The 20,637-nt window shown below is 42.1% G+C and overlaps 1 protein-coding gene across 6 annotated transcripts in view; it reads left to right on the forward strand.

Moving 5' to 3' along the window:
* Positions 1–16,687: 16,687 nt before the first annotated feature.
* The window catches only part of LOC131237593 (uncharacterized), a 54,921-nt gene continuing 50,971 nt past the window's right edge, over positions 16,688–20,637 (forward strand). Inside the window, exons 1-2 of one of the 6 annotated variants that reach the window (XM_058235451.1) lie at positions 16,688–17,217; positions 17,296–17,426. In XM_058235451.1, coding sequence (XP_058091434.1) covers positions 17,093–17,217; positions 17,296–17,426 — 256 coding nt within the window. In that variant the 5' untranslated portion in view covers positions 16,688–17,092. Of the gene's footprint in view, positions 17,218–17,295; positions 17,427–20,637 lie in introns of those variants that run through there. The other 5 variants (XM_058235450.1, XM_058235449.1, XM_058235447.1 and 2 more) reach the window with 5 other exon arrangements.

The raw sequence follows: 20,637 nt of genomic DNA on the forward strand, positions 1-20,637 counted from the left end.
ATTCGAGTTATCAGCCTACGTTTAAGTGACGAGCCTCGCATAGTGACCTCGAGTATAAACTAGGCTTACGCTGAGGTGACGAGTCTCCCCGTAGCGACCTCGAGTGTAAACTCGTGAACTTACCTATCCACTACTTTCATCAGGGGTGATGCCCTACAACTTGCCTATCGTATGTGATTAACTAGGATTGACAATCCTAAATGGATCCTTGTTTGGGTAAGTGATATAAAAGGGAGGTATCGTAGCTTCCAAATCTGCTATATGAATAAGCCTAATAAACTACTTGGCTAACACGACCATGCACCGCATTGCATGTGCTTTGGCGAAGAAGCGCACGTTTAGGGAGTTTGTCATGCGCGATCATGAGATGAAGTCGCTAAGGGAGTGTAGGCGAGGGCATGCATCATTACAGCATACCATTCTTACATTAACAAGAGTACTTAGGACATGTTTGTTGTATTACTTTATCATTACTACTTGATTGAATTGATAACATGTTAACCTTTGCCTTATAGTACTACTGAGTTGATCACTCACTCCCACTCTGGGATAGTGTTTTAAAACACCAACCAGACACTGATTTAGATGCAGGTTATGGCGAGGCTTACGCGACGGAGCCGGACTTCTTAGACGAGGAGGAAGAGTTCTCCTACGTGCAGCTTTCAGGCGGGTCTGTGTAGACCTAGAGCTGTGTCCCCGGGATTACAGGGATTACATGGATTAGTTGAACAATTACATTTTGATATTTTATAAATTTTGGAACAACACTTGTATGTATTCGGCCTGGAATAGATTCATACGCCGATCAGTGAAATACTTTCATGATTATAATACCAGTACTTAAGTCTTCCGCTTGCTTAATTTAAGTGCACTTGGAGTATGATATGTTAATTTAGTATAATCCCACTCATGTTTAATGCACTAATATGGACAACATTTAAACATCATGATCTATGTTGCATAAGTGATGCATCGGATCTCGGGAGTTGAGCCTTTGCTCGACCCTCAATTTTCAGGGCGCTACACCTAATGGCCCCCTGGCCCATCTCATTCATGGAACAGGTACCCCATGGCCCGATGAAGGGCTGGGCAAAGTTTGACAGCAAACGTATGCGTGGTTTTGTCGTAATGGTCCGATTTACGATTAACGGTCATCGTTTCTCAATCGGGAGTCAAATTTGGCGAACGAGTGCAGGAAAATATCTGTAATATATGGTGCAAATTTGGGTGCAATCCAACGACTGAAATATCATAATTTATTGTGCTAAGTGGCAGGGCCATTTGTTTTAAAATTCAGATTTTTGGCCAATACTTGGGAGAGTTGCATTTTACAAGTGTCGACTGGATGGCGCAAATCGTCGGTTTCTAAGCGTCATTTGAGTCGATTTCCTGCGATGGACCACAAGCCCGGTGAGATAGACATTACTTTATAATTTCAGAACTAGCGGCCCACTAACAAGCGGTCTAGAGCTTGTTCGGGTAATCGAGGCACTTATGAAATAAATTGGGTAGGGAGATTTCTTGGGCGCAGTGGTTAAGGTATGTATTAACTAAGTTTATAGTATGGCCTATTCAAAATTAGCAAAAATGGTGATTCAGTCATGATGACTCTAAACCATCAATTTTAAGCTAAAAGAGTAACTGGGTTGATTTGGTTCATTAATTAAGGTTCGGGCCATAGCTGACTTGGCTTTGGGTAGAGCTTTAATTTAGTTGTGGTTGTTTGATTAGTCAGTGGTAGGTCGGTTAGATTTGGGCCCTATGTGAACAAATCATGAGACTAAACTCGATGTTTAAGTGATCGGTTGGATTCATTAGTTTTATATGGTGGATCAATCTTATTTGTAAGGTTCTCTATCGGTACCAGCCGCGTATAAGCTCATCTTAAGCATCAAGGTCAGTAAGTGATGACGTGACTAGTTATAAAAAATTTATTTAAGGATTTTTGGTAATTCAAAATGGTAAAAATTCGGGGTGTTACAGGAGGTGAGGCATGATCGACCAAATTTCTGCATTAACAGTTGGCGCCGTCTGTGAGAACAACATCAAAGTCGTTTCCATCTCAGCAAAGTTCCACAGTGGCGAAAGGAAGAAAGAAGACCTTGGCGGTCGTCGTCGCGACAACTCTCATGCCAGTCACTCACACGACAGTCGAGCAGTCTGCAAATCTCCAAGGTTCGCCTTCACAACTCGATGCTGACTCTGCTCTTCCAGCACCTATTCATAGATCTCGAAATCGAGGTGCCTAACTAGTCTCTCTGGAGAACCAGGTCAAAGCCTTAACTGGCAATATGAACCGGTTAATCCATATATTGGAAAGGCAGAACCCGCCCCCGACCACGGACCAAAGGCAGACGCACCTACCGAGCAATCTCGACCTCCACAGGTACCTCATAGTTCGTATGCAGTAAAAGACTGACCAATGCGATGCATACGAGTCCCCACCCAAACAATGGAAATAATCGAGATCATCGAGTCTAACCTGTGCCACACTCTAGAGAAGAGAAGGCATGGGAAGACTCTTAAGGTCGTCACAGAGAGCGAGGTCCTGTGGGTGGCAGAGCTGAAAGATATTCGAGATCAACTTTGCGAAATTTAACAGGCATGTCGAGCCTAGGGTCTGAACTCCATGGAGGCCATACTTGAGGAAGTTGAACCACTGTTCACCGACGACATCATGGGAGCTCAGCTCCCACCCAAGTTCTGGATGCCCTGGATCGCTCCCTACTCCAAAACAGGAAATATTATCGAGCATTTGAAGTCCTTTAGGGCGTTGATGGAGATACACAGTGCAACCAATTCGGTGATGTGCCGCGCATTCTCCTTGACCTTGTCAGGGGCGATACGAAAGTGATATAGGCAGCTAAAGCCGAGATCCATCATCTCCTTCACACAGCTTAACAAAGCTTTCATCACTTAGTTCATCGGTGGGAAAGATAGGAGAAAGCCATCAACTCACCTCATTATGATCACTCAGAGGGAGGACAAGTTGCTAAAAGACTACGTCATCTGTTTCAACGTTGAAGCTATCCAGGTCGATGGTTATTCCAACCAGATAGCTCTGTCCGCCATGGTTGTCGGCATTAAATAAAGAAATTTCATCTTTTCTATTAGTAAGAACCCCCTCAACTACCCTCGCCGACCTACTTAATTGAGCTAAAAAATATTATAATACCGAGAAGTTCTTAGTTCACAAAGAGCTACTCTAGAAGGAAACAACTTGGCTAAGGATAGGATGCAAAGGGGAAAAGGGGAGCCATTTTCCATTGATGCCAAAAGAAAGAAAGAGGATGACCAAGATTGAGGCCAGCGTACTAACCGACATCCGAAAAATCGCTTCCATTGGTACGCTCCCTTGAACAAGTACTTAAAGGCGCTGGGCTGAGCAAGGAAACCTAAGAGCTTAACTAATTAACCAGGCTCAGTAATAAGGCCTATCGGCCAACTCGACCTCGTCATCAGGTATGACGGACATATCGAATAGAAGACATGGAGGGTAAGCTCTTACTTCACCTATGGAATGCTGAACACTTAAATATCTACTACACCCGAGGACTCAAGAAGTCCTTTGATCAGGAGCACGTTGACTGACTGACCTACTCGATAAGTGCGACCTCCATTTCCAAAGGGAAAAAGGTGCTCGGGACACTATTGTTATTTTACTATCTACTATGCTCATGCATTTTAAATAAAAGAACTTCCCCCAGGTCACGGGAAGAGAATTTCTTTTAAATGATTTATTGACTATTCGAATTACGTGACTGACTACGAGGACTTCTCTTAGTGCAAGGGAAGAAAGTACTTTACTGTGAATTTTACAAACGAAAGAACTTCCCCGGGTTTGGGTGTAACATCTCGAATTTTTACGGCTAGAGTTTATACTCGTGCCCGAGAAAACTGGCTGTTAATAATGTATAAATTGGATGCTTTAAAAATCACACCTTTTTTTTTTTTATTTTGATCACATCCAAATACATTTATAAAGGTAACATTCACGAGAATAAAATCGATTATATTGATTATTTCATCAATGTAAAATAATTCAATAAATGATCAAACGCCCTCTCAATGGGAGCTTATTACGTTATCAGAGTTCGCAACGGAAGTATAAAACTAAATTAGTAAACTTTCTTCGTAATCTTTCAGTATAGTCTTCCATAGGGAGATGGTTCTCTAAATCTTTAATTTGTACGTCACCTGCATAATCTGTACGGTTACAGAGGATTAACGCCCTACTCATGGTGATGATTATCATTTAAGATTAACAATGATTCAAGAGATTCATAAAAGTAATGTAGGGGTTCTGATACGTCCCGTACTCTACTAATACGAGGGTATCAGCATGTGCAAACAACCTACATGAGAAGCATGCCTAGCAAAGCCTATGCGGCTCATCATACGTAGTGATCATTACAATATGGAATACGATTTATAGAAAGCCCGGCTCGACCCACATCCCATAACTACAGATATTCGCCGGCATGTCCAACGCTACCGTGGATTTACGTAAACACCTCAAGGCACACGACACATGAGTCAGATGAATTACGTGACACGATTTATTCATGGAGCGACTATTTGCGACATTCAATCTCGGAAGTGATGTGACACTACATTTGTGAATTACACACATCGATTTGTGCACCACTACCCAAAATTCATTGAATTACGTGAAGACTAAAAGAGTTTCTACCCAGAGCGCATTACGTCCATGATAGAATATTCAAATCACTATTTGTGATACATCTTAACACATCACTTGTACTTATAGAGAATATAAACTAAATCATGGAGGTATTGGAATATCAAGACACATGCCCAAGCCTTAAAGATAAATAGCACGATGCTAATATAGTAAGGAGAATAGTGACAATGGTCAACTCAATAAAGATAAAAGTGGCAATGGTCAACATAACAAAGAGAAGAGTGACAATGTTCAACTCAATAAAAGAAGAGTAGCAGTGGCTAACTCAATAAATAAATGAGTGGCAATGGCCAATTCAATAATAAGGAAAGTGGTAATGACCAACTCAATAAAGAGGTGAGTGGCAAGAGCCAACTCAATAAATTGATAAAGGCAAGGGCAAGGCTTGTATCCATGGCCCCACATAAATTCAAAAAGATCACTTGCAATCAACATTATACTGTAACCTAAAAGGGAAAATAATTGATGATAAAACATATAATTGCAAAGCGAATTCCTAATAACATGAAACTTAGTATGTAAAAGGCAAGATAATAACATATCAACTTAAATTACTATAAGCTTAAAAGATCAAACCCTCACCTTAAGGTCGACTCACCCTTCTCTCTTTCTTTCATTCTCTCTCTTTCTCTTTCTCTTTCTTTCTTTCATTCCTTTCTCTTTCTCTCTCCTTTCTTTCTCTTTTCTTTTTCTTGCCTTTCTTTCTCTTCTCTTTTTCTTTCCTTCCCTTTTCCTTTCCTTTATTTTATTTCTTTCCTTTCCTTTCTCTTTCCATTTCTCGTAGCATGTTATGCAGCGCTAGTGGGGTTGTTTTTATATCAACTGGGGCCTTCCAAGCCTTTCTTGTGTAAGCTGCGCAAGAGGCAACTACCTTACGCAACACTCAGTTTTTCCTTGCGGAAACTGATTGCTAGCTTCCCTTATTTTCGGTGGAAGTTTTTGCTGAATCATAGGAGCGTTTGATAAGGAAGTGGGCCCTATCAATCAGACGTCTTGGATTAGCCCCAACTCCTCTGATCCTGGACGAAACCATCTCCTGCAGCGGTCTGTTTTTCTTGCCATGGCATGACAGCGAAGGAGATCTGCGCTGGGAATGCTCATCCGACTCTTTCGGACATCTAGGCGGGAGTCGGAATTCCCCCAGCCATGGATTGGATAGCTTGGATTGCATTCGGGACGTCCTCCCGTGGTCTCCTACACACGAGAAAGGAACGCATGCGGTTCCTCTTTCGTTACGGAGGGAGAGCGGACGGTTTGTAGGACGACTGGTCTCTTGCAGGATTCTGTGGGGTCCACTATCCTGAAAATTCGAGAGATCTGGTCCCTCCATCTGATTCTTCGTGATATCCCTGTCCAGGGATTAAGATATGAGGTGGATCCAAGGTCCGGACAGTCTATACAGCCGATTATTGTGCGGCCCACCCTTCACCGATTGTGGAACGGAAACATTGAGGGTTTGACTATAGCCTTCACATGCATCAGATAGATGGATCGGATGACTCACATGGGCCATGATGGTGGCTCACGATGATGTCAACGGACGTCAGTCCGTTTGAAATTCTCACGGTGGGAATTAGAGAGGAATTTCCTCTCTTTTGTTCGGAGAGTGCGGGTCAAACACTGTTTGACCACGCTGAGTGCTTCCGTGTAGTGCTGGTGCACCTGCCCTGGTGCACACACACCTTGCGGATGGGGTCCATGACAATACAAGATTAGATCTACTCCGTCCATTCACTTTTTTGGTTGTTAATGAGATCATACCTAGTGTATATAGTGCATATGGATCTTAAGTGGGCCCTAAAATCAATGGTTAATGGCCGATCTATCCATCGGGTTATTTTACAATGATTTAGGGGCTGAAATTTGACATGTACGGTTAATTTAGGATTCATAGGCATGATATAAAATTTCACATTAATTGGATAGTGGGAATTATGTGATCTATAATTCAGGGCCTAAGTTAATGACATTTTCGTAATTATTGATATCTAAGAGTTTTGAAAAATCTAATGGTTCTAGATGGTTATGGGCACGTTTATAAGAAATTCTTATAAAAGAACGTATATCTAAATCATTGCGGATGGAGAGTTATTCGCCAATTCGTTTAAGGGAAGGTACATATGTCGAATCTTCTGATGTGTGGTCTTGTCTTAAAATCGACGGTCAGATAGCTTGATCTATGGGTGAAGATCATTCCTAATGGTCAGATTCATGTTGAATAGTAGGTGTAAGGTTAGGATTGCTGGATTGGTATCGTACACACGTATATGTTACGTTAAATTTCATGGTAGCACTCGAGAACTTTCAATACTCGGGTATTGAAATGTCTGGGGTATTACACAAGGGAAGAGATTTCATGTAACTCCCAACTAACCGAGCTGTACGATCGACCAAAAGGACTTCCTTTAATTTAAGGGAAGAAAGTCCTTAGTGCTGGGCTTACTACATCGCCCATTATTTTAAGGTCGACTTATTGTAATGCCCTGAAATTCGGGGGTCGAGCGTAACTCAGCTCCCGAGTTTCAGAAACATCACTTATGCAACATATGATATGATGAATGTATGTTGTCTGTATTAGTGCATAAAACATGGAGTAGATTAAGCCAAACTGCAAACATAATTTACGGATAGGTGAAATATGCAAGCGGAAGACTGAAGAAACACATATGTATATCTATATAAGTCCCTGAGATATGTATGATTTGCCAAGTCATAATTACAAGTGTTTGTTTCAAAATATAAGTATCGAAATGAAATCACCCATTACAAAATAAACGCTGAATCCCCGTAGCTTAGGACACGGCTCACATGAACCCGCTTGAGAACTGCATAGAGGAGAACGCCTCCTCATCATCCTCATACTCCTGCTCTGCCTCGAGGGTCACATCATCATCTGCATCTAAGACAGAATCTGGTTGGTGTTGAAACACCGTCCCAGAACGTGGGAGTGAGTGATCAACTCAATGGAAATATACAGTAAAAGTTAACTTATTATCATTTCAATCAAGCAGTAATGATAAGGCAATATAATCAAACATGTCTTAATTACTCTTGTTAATGCAAAGATGTATGTAGAAATGATACATGCCCTCGCCTGCACTCTCTCAGTGTTTTCATTTTACGGTACGCATGACAACCTCTCACAGTGCTCCACAATGCCAAGGCACATGCAATGCTGTGCATGAACATGATTACCAAATTGTTATTAGTCCTTTTCATATAGCAAGATTGGGAAGCTAAGGTACCTTCCTTATATTAATTCCCAAGCGGTGATCCATTCTAGGGTCGTCAGTCCTAGACAATCTCATACGATATTATGGTTTTAGGTCACTGCAAAGGGCTCGTCACCAATCAATGCATGCCTAGTATACCTTAGTTGCTACAATAAGGCTCGTCGCCTCAATGTAGTATCAAGGTATGCTCGAGGTCACTACAATGGGCTCGTCACCAATCAATGTAGGCCGACAGCACGAATATAGTGTCACATACCACCATAATCGGATCATGAGTCTGGATTGCTCACTGGTCATCAAGGGAGGCTCGTCACCCCAGCGTAGGCCGACAGCTCGACCACAGTATCCCATACCACCATGCTCGGCTTATGAGTCTTAGCGGATTGAGGTACCATAGTTAACAGGATTGTACTAGTAAGTTTGGTACCCTATATTCAAACAATAGCGTCCATACATGGTGAACATCCATCGGGACAATCGGGTTACTTGACGAGCTCGACTAGCACGAGCACATGTTGAGTTGAACAACATGAAGTGCGCAAACACTCCGTGTGGCCAAACCACTGCCGAATACGACTCGGGTTCATCAAACATATTCTATGTGACGAAAGCGATCTCATCCACGAACTCAAAGCTTGTTACCGATTCCCTAGACTATTTCATAGTCCCAAACACATTCAATTATAACAGATATTCATACCAGCAACTCAGAACAGTAATGGATCAACAACTCCAACAACACAAGCATGTGAGCATTTGATGGATTTCAACCTAACATAAATTTACACATAAGTAGCGTCTAAGTTAAACAGACAAAAAAACGTAAATTTCATGGAGAAAATCATACACATCATTAAGAGAGTTGAGAATCTCTTCTCAACGCTCATAAAAAGTACAATATATTACACACTTATTCATTCAAATATTTTTACAAATACTTAGGCTTCATATTCCAACATACATGATGTATGTTGGTGATAGCTCACATTAGGACAAATCCTTTCGCTAAGGAGTTGATACACATACAACCAGCACAAACACATAATGAATAATCATGGCAAACATATGCTCATATTTCATACGTATATGATACTTTCTATATATACATGGAATACACAAATCTCAATATAGTTCATATATATCAGAAACGCAATACAAACATCGCATTTGGCATATGAAATTGCACCCACAACGACAATAAACCATTAACTAACATTGAAAGCCTTAAAAACCATAACTTATACGAATATAGTCCGCACCTTAAACCAGAAAGTGCGCAACAGATCTGATTCAGACGATAAGTTTTTGTCAACGGCAACTAGATAACCTAAAGCATGAATTAACTTAGCTACATCAACACTTAGACTATTCTAAGCTCCAAAACAGGTTAGGGTTTGATTGATTTACCCAAGAATGAGATTAGAATCGCCGGAATAACAATTCAGATGCGATGGATTAGGTACGCAGAGTAACTAGAAAGAATCTCAAGATGATTCACTAACTTCTCTCTCTCTTTTCCTCTCTCTCTTAGTTAGGGTTTGGAAAATTCGTATGGAGTTTGAGAGTGAGGGTTTAAGGTCTTTATATAGGCCTAAATTTGATGAAAATAGCCCCAGGGCCAAGGTATACTTAGGTTATAACTAAATCGGGTCTATTTCGGTCCAACGGAGCACTTCTAGTGGCCCCTTTTTTATGTGCGGTTGGACTTAAGCTCTCTGACCATGGATCTAGATCAGGCTGAGTTTTTATACCGATCAGATTTACAGATCAGCCGTGGTAGACCAGTTTCAATTCAATGGTCACCGAAACTCGATCAGGTCCACAGGCACTTTGACATGTATGAGTCATTTTCCCTGATTCGAGGGTTAATTTGGGTCAGAATCCAACGGTCACAATGCTTAAAATCAGCGCGCAAGTGACACGACTCAGATTTCTTAAATTCATATTTAATTTCTAAATAAGTTCACCTTTCTCACACTCTTTACTCCGGACTAAAGCATATCGTCTCAGGACATCAACTGGACTTGATTTTTGAGGTGATTGTCAAGCCCAACAAGATGATCATAATTGTCTAAGATCATCGCTATCGGACTTTCGACACGCGATTCAGGTCCGATACAACGTTTCCAAGTACTCCCAAGAGCAACTGGATTTAGCGTTGAATCCTAGATTTCAGGGTAACGTAGCGCTAACGATTCTACAGGTTTTGGGCCTTACAGATCGAATTTAAAGTGATTGGTGCTAATTTCACAGGTAATCAAGTTTAGCGCTAGTTAATTCACATTTAACTTCTAAAGGATTAAGTCCTAAGAGAATCCTGATTGAGGTGGTGCTCAGGTCTTTGCATGAAATTTTTCGGGATGTTATACCTATTGATTCTACCATGCACGACTTATCACTACATGCTCGACTATCGTATCCACTAAATCATCATATACAACCACTCACACATAAAGACAACTACATCAAGGAATATACATGGGACAAGCTGACCTTCTCATACATTAGTTCAAAAGTTACCTCTCGAGCTCATAAAGTATAGAGCTTGGAAGTAGGGGGCTACTGTTATTGATAAAGTGGAGCTAAACAAATGTATGAGACAGATAAGCCGAGCAACCGACTCGATGACTATGGATTGCTTGAGGGCTGAAAAATCACCCGAACTTTGGTGCTGACCAATGACTTTGGAGGTCGACCTTGTTCGCCGACCTTTAGAGATGACCTCGACCTCAAGTACCTTGGAGGTCGGCCTCGGGTGTTAACATCAGACTCGGATATCGACCTTGGCCTCGGGTACCAATCTCGATGTAACAACCCGTCCAATCGGTATAGTGTCCTGGGGCGTCCACGTTGGATTTTTCGCAGGACCGAACGTTTAAAACATTCGTGGCGGAGGTACCATAAGCTAATTTACCTAGGATTAGCCCGGTTGAATAAATCAGACAGGCCATGGCAAGACCAAGTGCGGGCCGCCAAGCTGGATGACCATTTACACTGAGCAACAGCCCGTACGGGCTATACCCGACGCCGAAAGGTCAGAAAAATCTAAGAATTTAGGGAACCATAGAGCTCACTGGGCTCGTGGACCATCACTGACCACGGACCCAGCGGACACTCAGAGGTGGGATCTGGCACTGACTAAATGTACCCCACCCAGGCCAGGACCAAATCTGGCGCTTGCAAATGAAATCGAGATTTCAGGCTATCCGACCATTGGATCTCTTCCATATTTATGGTGGAGGTTTAATGGATTTTTCTACACCCGTCCACCAACTTTGGGACCCGATCGTAGGTCGGTGACCGTCGATCACAAATCGGACCCGTACGACCAAACCCCAAGTCCGATCATCCCCAAATTTTGCATGGCCCTTTATCGGACCATAAAGTACCTATCCTAGAAATTTTATAGCCAGAGTACCACCAGAATCACTCCAATCACCAGAATGGACCCCTCAGGGCCGTTTAAAGATCAGAACTGTTGACTCCAACCCCAAATCGTCCATCCGTTTGTTCTCAAATTTTACACGGGCCCTAATCGGGCCATAGGGCACCTACCCACCGATTTTGGTGGACAAAGGAGTGTTAGGGCCACTCTAACTCTAAAAGGGAGACCTAGTAGGCTATTTTGGGAATTTGAGGGAACTTAAGGCCAAAAGGCCCAAGTCTAGGGAATAAACCTTATCCCTCATAACTCTCTCTCCCATTTGCTACAACCATCAAGAGAGAAGGAGAGTAAAGAGGAGAAAGAGAGAAGAAAGAGATCCAAGGTGGACCCTAGATCAAGGTGGGGCCTCAAGTGAGCCAACCCCTCCAACTCCTTGCCTCTTTTACAAGGAGAAACTCTCCTCCTTGACTTCAACAACCGACCGTGGGTTGCCTAGGTAAGGTTTTCACCCATTCTTCTTGAAATCCATATAGAAAGGTGGATTTGTCTTGGAATTCTAACATGCAAGAGCTTCTTTTAGGATTTCCAGCTGATCGACCCAGAAGCCCTCTTTCCTAGGGCGTTTTCCAAATCTCCAACGAGCCATAGGTGCGGACTATTACTCCTAGGTGGCTTAGCACCAATTTCAATATGAGTTTAATGATTATGATTGCTTGGTTGATGCATTTAGAGAGTATAGAGAAAACCTAAGAATTTATGTCTATTTGAATGGTATAGAATTGTATGTTTTATTTGATTTCCTCACATGATGCTATTCTTGCTTCTTACATGACTTGTTGAAATTTGATGATCGCTTGTTGATGACTTGTTGGATTGCTCATATGATGATGCCCTATAATATGCGTGCCTTATTAATTCCTATGTAATTGTTTCTGTGAGTTGTAGGAAGTGAGCAACTTCCTCACCAACACACCCAACAAACATGCACCATTGCTCATAAATTGTGTTAGCTTGCTTATTAGACGAATCTGAATTATATGATTGAGGTGTGAGAACATGATTATGATTTTGCTAGTTGATAGCTCTGTCCGTTGACATGTTGTTGCTACCATCCAAACCCTAGGGTTGGTCAAGAAAACAAGGAGAGTTAAGGCGGTCTCGTTGGTACGAACGCCTTGAGGCTAATCTCATGGATTTGGGCGAGTGCGTGTGGGCGACTGTAGTTAGACTACATGGGTTGCTTGCACCCGATGTCGTTCTGTCATGCCCTTGCCTGGGCTCATGCGGTCTAGCCTACTATCTGACCAACCTTGACTGTTAACCCTGTTTGCTCACACTTGTATGGAACCTGGGACACCCTATAACTGTTGTAGCTCATCGATAACCCACTTGAAATTGGTCCACAGCCTCGTGAGCTGGGCATGGTGGAATGGGATACTGTGTCTCGCGCCTCCCGTAGTGACCTCGAGCGATCCCTTTCTCGCACTCCTCATGTGCTTGAAGTCGTGATGTGGAACCCGACGGGATCATGGACCACGGGGCCTCGGCCTCACGCATGGGTAGGGCGTTGATACGTGGGGTGTACCAGAATCCCCAATCTGCTGGATGAATGGACCTAACTAATAACTCGGCTAACACGAACGTATTTCATCGCACTAGTTAGGTTGCGACTCGGCAGTCGAGGTCGCACGGAGGGAGTGTTGGCATTGGCGATCGTTAGATGTCGTCGCACGAGGGAGCATTGTGGTGAGGGCATGCATCCTTTTCATGCTGTATACATGCGCATTAATAAGATTACATAGACTTACGTAATTGTCTGTTTTTCACTAAGATCCTATTAAAATTGATGTCTGTGATAACTTAAGATTAATAGCACCCATTGAGTTGATCACTCACTCCCACTCTGGGACGGTGTTTTAAAACACCCTGGCGAGGCGTGCCTGGACGAGGAGGTCGAGCTATCATACTTCCAGCTGATGGAGGGTTCGCCGCCTACTTGAGGGGCGGGATTGGATGGCTGGGCAATGGGCTCAGCCTCATTCTTTTAGACATAATATTCTTTTGTTGTTTGGGTTGGGCAACGCCTTGTGCGACCCATTTATATTTTGGACTTGTATATATATATGTCAGATCTCTTTCATTTCAGCAGTCTTGCGTATTCATGTTTCATGTTCAGAGAATTTCAGGCTGTGCAACCTAAACAGATTAAACGTATATTAATGAAAATCTGTTAACAGTGACTCTCGGGAACTCGGATACTGACCTTGGCCCCGGGTACCAATCTCGACCTTGGCCTTGACCATAGACCTCGACCTCGGATATCGACTACTGACTCGGAATAGAAATATACTTACAATATATTGATATAAGATCTCCTTAAGATCCTCGTTGAAGATTTCAGGAAGATAAAGTTAATGTACCAGGAAGGAGATCCCCGTAACTAGCACCAAGCAACTATAATTAAGGACCCCGCCTACAGTAAAAGGTACACACAACTATCCTAATTTTAGTATGCCAACTGTGATTCATATCATGACCTAGGCATCGAAGGGTCCTCGACCTTAACCGACGTCCCCAACGACTTCTTTTGTTCTCCATTAAATCACAGGTACTCTGGCTCGCAGATGGTGAGGCAAGATCGACCATATTTATGAATTAACAATAAAAATTAGATGAACGGTGTGGATAAAACCCATACATCAAGGTTGCCACTCATATCCCATGCGTGTTCACATCTAGAGATGGGCGGGGGTAGGACACAATTCGCGTTCGACCATATCTTATCTATAAGCTTAAGAAGATCTAAATTTTTGGTGCACCACACCAATGAAGAAAGTAGTAATGACAATTAAAAGCCTTTTTAGGCCATAAAAGTTTTCAATCAAGCTAATATTTGTATTTTCTCTTCATTCGACTCTATTTTAGATCATTAACGTGTTGGATTGCAAATAAGCATCATAGATCTTCTTCAGCGGGGCTTGATAAGTTTTTAATGGTGAGTGTTCAATCACCACTGTTTCTTGTGGTATGGTCCACTTGAGATTTGGAAGTGGATATACTAAAAATTTTACTCGGTAATACCTAATCGTGCCCACTATTGGAAACTACGTAAAATCAAAACTAAAACCTAAAAAGTAGGGATTGTGATGATGTGGCCCACCTAAGTTTTGAATAATGTTGATTCTTGACAACAAAACTAGTTGCATCCTCATGTGACTCATATGATTAACGGGTTGGATGGAATACAAATGACACGACAACCCCAAAAAAATTTCTATGGTCGGTGTCTTTTCCTGTTTTATGGCACGCTTGTTAGATCAAGATCCACCTTGAGGTCGCAACTAATGGACGAATTGGATGCCACAAAACATCATGTTGGGCCCACACAGCCAAGGTGTTGCACGCTCTTCTTATAATAGGAAGCAGATTGGCTAGTGTACCACACACCAATGATATATAGCGCTGTACATAAACCAAGTTAGCTCGGTTAGCTCGTTGGACTTGACTCGAAAAAGCTCGATTTGACTCGGTTTGAAACTAAGTTCGAGCCGAGTTGAGTTGATTTTTTGAGTTCGAACAAATTTTGAACTGACCTCAAGCGTGCCCGAGCTCGACTTGACTCGGATCGAACCAGTTCGGTGACTCGGTTACTCTTTTTTTTTTTTTTTTTCCTGTTAGCTTGTTAGTAGGCCCATTGTCAATTCACACTTCACTGTTAGCCACCCCCACTAGGGAATTGATACCAAGACCTCAGTATTGAAACGAGGTATCTTTCACTCAATCTACCACTTGAGCTATGGATCAGGGTGTGTGACCCGGTTACTTTGATATTGATGTTGCTCACCCAATGTTTGATGAAATGACTCAACGAAGTGTCGGCCGGTGGCAAGGAAAGTATGCATATGAAACAAATACCCTTTTTTTTTAATTATTGATTTTGATGTTGTCTACAAAGTGTTTGATGAAATACCTGTAAACATCTGCTACTGTTTTATATATAGTAAGAAATTGAAAGTGCTCTTTATGTGTTTGTGAAAATGCCGCACAAGCTTGATCTTAGCTCGAATTGGCTCGAGCTGCTGACCCTGAGCTGGCCAATCAGGCTCGAGGACCGAACTGAGCCGAGTTCAAGCTAGGGTCAACTAATGGCTGAGCCGAGTCGACATGTGCCAAGCTTGACTCGGTTCGACTCGTGTACACCTCTAGCGATATAGCTGGTGTGGGTAGGTGTTTGTGCGAAGACAAGCATTGATGCTTCTCGAGCTCTGAGTTGTACAAATGGTTCAAAGGAGATCAAAGTTAAACGGGCCTCAAAATGATATATTTATTATATCCACACCGTTCATCCATTTTTAGAGATCAACAGCTCAAAAATGAACAATATCTGCAGCTCAGCTGAGCCACACCACAAATAGCGGCATGGATAATGATTTTCCATCCGACGTTGTTTTCCGTCCAATCTGTTCATAAGGTTATAAAGACCTGGATGAAGAGGAAAAACAAATTTCGTATTGATCCAAAACTTCTGTGACCCCAAGAGTGTTTCAATGGTAGACTTTCAATCCCCCACTATTTTTTGTTGTGTGTTCCACTTTATCTTTATATCTATCCTATTTTTCTGCTCATGACTTAAGACGAGCTCACCAAATGGATGGACGGTTTGGATAAAACACAAGCCTCTTGATAGGACCCACAAAACTTGGTGACGTCAACACACCGGATAGATTATTAATGTATGGTATACCAATAGAAATAAGATTGCCTACTGAGTTATTCATTACGCTCTTATAGTACTGAGTAAACTCAGTTGAGCCCACCTTGAATGTGTGTCCTATATCCACACCGTTTATATGTTTTTTCATATAATTTAAGGGGTTGAGCCCAAGATCAAAGCATATTCAAAGATCAAGTGGATCATACCACAAAAAACAGCGGGGATAATGATTTACACAGTTGAAATCTTGCTAGTCTCCAAAGTGATGTTTATTTGTCATCCAACCTGTTCATAAGATCATAAAGACATGGATGAAGGGAAGACACAAATAGAAGCTTGTGTGGCCCCTAAGAAATTTTCAACGGTAGATGTTTATTTCAACTGTTTCTTGTGGCGTGGTCTATTTGAATATTCTATATACTTCATTTTTGGCCTCGAGCCTTATAATTATCTGGTAAAATGGATGGAGGGAGCGGATAAAAAACATAAATCACGATGGACCTCACAGAGTTTGCTCAGTACGCTAAGCAATCCGCTTCCGATTCCGATTCCGCTTCGGCCATTGAAGTGTACTCACTATCTCACTACGCAATCCGATTCCGATTCCGATTCCGATTCCGCTTCGGCCATTGAAGTGATCAGCCCGTATTGTCAAACAACTTTCGACTCCGAACAGTGTCTTCAGTTTACCACACGTGCCAGTGACATCAACGTGTCAGTTTTCGGGGATCTTAATCTCTCGAAATTCAGTACGACTAATTGAAGCTAACTTATCAAGCCGTCCAATTTTTCCCGCCAACATAAAGATCACGTGGCGCAAAAATCAGGCGGGTCAGATCAATCAGGTGGGCCACACAGTTGGGAATAACGGACAACCGACGGTCGGACTCAACGTGCTGGTGTGGCCCACTCACTCCCTCTCTTAAACCCTAGACCAGAGGAGTCCAGAGTCTTCAGACCTCTGCTTGCTGCTGCTCTTCTTCAGTTCTCTCTCTCACCTTCCCTTTCCCAACCGTTTATTTATTTTTTTTCTTTTTCCGTAAAACAAGTAAAAGATGGCCGAAGGCAGTCTGCAAATCGACTCCGTTCAAAACCCTAGAATCGCATGGGAAGGTTGCAGCGTCTTGCTCGACATTAACGACGGCGATCGCCTCGTCTTTGCTCGCCTTTCTCCTTCCTCGTAAGTATCCATCCATCCTCACACACATACATACGCATGCATGGATTATGGATAATCACATCGAGTTCTGTCTTACAGGACTCTGAAGATCGGGAACAAGAAGTTCTCTCTGCGCCCTTTGGTCGGTTGCTTGTTCGGCTCCTTATTTCAATTAGAGAATGGACCGGAAGGGCCGTACCTATCGCGTGTATCAACCACTTCTTCTGAAGGTCTGATTTCATTCTCAATTCGGGATCTTGATGGCATTGTCTTCTTCCCGCCCCTATATTTTTTCTGAAATTCAATAATCGCTTTCGAATGGCATTGTTGTATGTAGACTGTTGTCTGTACTTTAAACTTCAAATTCATGCTAGGAAGTTGGGTAAATCAGTATTCAGAGATGATTGTGTGTACAAAACGCAATAATGGGGCCTTCAAATTCATGCAAGAAAGTTGACTGGTGGGCCCAGTTGGACCACATTGTTTAGTTGGATGACCAACCATTGGGACTGATTGATCCTCTACACCATACAAATTGGACTCTTTAAAAGAAAATAGCTTTAGACAGTAGATTCTATTTCAGTTGAATTGTAGGTATAGATAGTAACTATGTATGTTGATTTTCGAACCTGAGTTGAAGATGCGGACAAAATAACTCACGTAGTAGATCTACTGAGTTGAGACATGGACTAGGTCCTTTCTTTATGACGAATTGAGCCCTTTCCGGATGATCTCTGAGTTCAACAGGTACTGACAAGTTTGCCCCTAGGATACAACAGCAGAGCGGAGCTGTCGATGAGCTTTAGGTTGCATACCATGAAGACCAAATCACTAGAGAAGGAATACTCGTGTTTATCTTTCCAGAAAAGAGATTGAGGAAACATAGAGTAAAGGAGGGTTTTTGAAGAGATGAGAAACTGAACTCAATATGATCTCCTTCATAGGCTTTTGATCAATGCACGCTTAGAAGTAATGGTTAAGAAAAAGATAGGAGACGTGTTCGGGATATATGTAAAGCTATGAATGGTCACATCCAATGGTCCAAAAATCATCATCATCATCTAAGCCTTATCCCACCTAATTGGGGTCGGCTACCTGAATCCTTTCTTGCCATTCTAGTCTATCGAGGGCCATAACTTCAGTTAGACCATAGGTCATCCAGTCTTTTCTTACTACCTCCACCCACATTCTTTTGCGCCTTCTCCTTGCCATTGCCATCGCCCTTGTCCAATGGGTGAAAAATAATTAATAAAAAAGATCGTAGATTCTAGCAAAAGGAAGCCTCTCCTTGACCTAGGAAAGGAACTGCTTAAGCCCACTTGGCTGGGGATTTGCACCCCCCTATGTGCGAATATCGTGTGCACATGCTCAGTTAATTGGTTTTTCGGTTGGACTGGCCACTAGTTTGGGTTTGTCAGCATGCACGGGCTAGAGATACCCAGAGACCAAATTAACAAGACACTATTTGGGATCACTATTTTTTTGAATCAACCCCAAAATGGTTCTCATGCACTTGTTGGAATGGATGTGCATATGAATGGGCTTCCAAATGAACATCACGATGGGAAGGTGACAAAGAAGATGCAAAGAGTGCACCTCAAGAAGACCCGTGTCCACAGTTGATGTAGACTGATCCTTGCATTGACCACTCAGCAGCTCTACAATGGTTTTGCAGTTTTAACCAATGCATTTTTTTGAAGTGTAATCAAAGATTTATTAAAGATAGATAAAAGTACAGCAAGAGGCTGAGACTACCCAAACAATGCTAGGGGAGGCCCAACAAGATCTATCACTGCTCAACAAAACACTGAACATTCAGCTACATCAGACAGAACAACTAACCATTTCTATGATCAATCACCAATAGTTCTTGTCTCAATGCTCCTTAGCATGATTGTCAGCCACTTCATATGCATCTCTTCCTGAATGAGAGAAAGATATCTGCTTGCCACAGCATAAATCCCAGACCTCTTCTGGAATGTCAGCCACTCTTCATTGTATTTCCCTGAAGAAGCCCAGGAAGCCCACTCTGTTGCATTCCTGGAATCACCCTCCGCAATTGCTGGCAAGAGCTTGCATCTCACCACCAGTTTCAGCCAATGCATTAGGGACGCTGAAATCACGTGGAGAACTTTCAAACCATCCTAGAATAAAGTTGCAATGATTATGGAGATACACATGATGATGGCTATAACTGAGTTCAGGAAGAGAGTGCAATTTTTTTTTTTGGAGAGGTTGATTTACATGCTTTACAGGACTGTCTTATGTCGAGTGGTATGAGATGCCATAAGAGAGAAATGTCCAATTCTTGAAGATGAAGTTGAAGGTGCAAGCATGCATCCCCTCTGACAATGCTGAAGTTTGTTTATCATTGACTTGATCAGCCTCCTATCTTCGATTGGGAAGAGATGAAGATGAAGCTGAAAGAAAATATCTTGTACTCGGTTACAAGGAGACCGTGATTAAGAGCTATTCCTATTTCGACAAAGGCCTACTGTAGTTGAGGAATACATGCAGAAGTGTTAAGAATTAATGATTTGCGACAACATCTATGAAAGTGAATGTCAAATAGTGTCTTGATACTGGGTGGATTTGAGGGTAGGGTCAAGAAGGAAACATTAACGTTACGTCTCACTACTCGTGGCGGAATTCTTTATAAGATGGCCGTGAAGATTGAAGCACAATCAAACTAATGAATGTGCGACAGATCGGGTTGCAAGACAGTGGAGAGGGTTCCCAATCCCAAATTCCCCTACCGTTACATGTCCCATCAGGAATGTTAGAAGTCCTCCTGCAAACAACAAGTGAAACAACCAAAAATCTGATTGGAAAAATGAATCAAGAAGATCGGCAAGAGAAGTTTATCCTCATGGATTTTTTTTTTTTTTTCAATGAATAAGCCAAATTTATTAGAAAAGAAAAAACAGCAAAATACAATTAAGACCCTAAGGCCTGTTTGGAATTGGATTGAAGTAAACCAGGGGAATGCAAGGGAAAGGAAAAAAGTGACATGAGCAGGTGGTAACCTGGCATCAAATCCTTTGCACCTGTTTATTTTGCTAAAGAAAAGTTCTGGAAAATGCTTATCGTTTGCATTTGCAACTGTTTTGATTCCAACCTCATAAAGGAAGACATTTCTCCCTCCAAAATTGCCATTTAAAATGTCACATCGGAAGCAAACTCTTTCCCTCCATTTAACCTTTTGAAGAAACGGTTATACTCTCTTGTTGAGGAGGGAAAGGAAAATGCAAACACTTTGCTGCAGCAAATGTTTTGTCGATGCAAACTGATTGCATTCTATCCAAACAGGCCCTAAGGTGCTATACAAATGCTCAACCCACAGCAGAAGCACATCAATCCAGAAACATTTTTTAAAAAAAAGACTCAAAATGAGAAACAAGGAGATCTATTGCCTTCTGTCTTCAATATGGAAATCAAGAC

Source organism: Magnolia sinica, chromosome 2 (genome assembly GCF_029962835.1).
Source record: "Magnolia sinica isolate HGM2019 chromosome 2, MsV1, whole genome shotgun sequence".
Classification (NCBI taxonomy): Eukaryota; Viridiplantae; Streptophyta; class Magnoliopsida; order Magnoliales; family Magnoliaceae; genus Magnolia; species Magnolia sinica.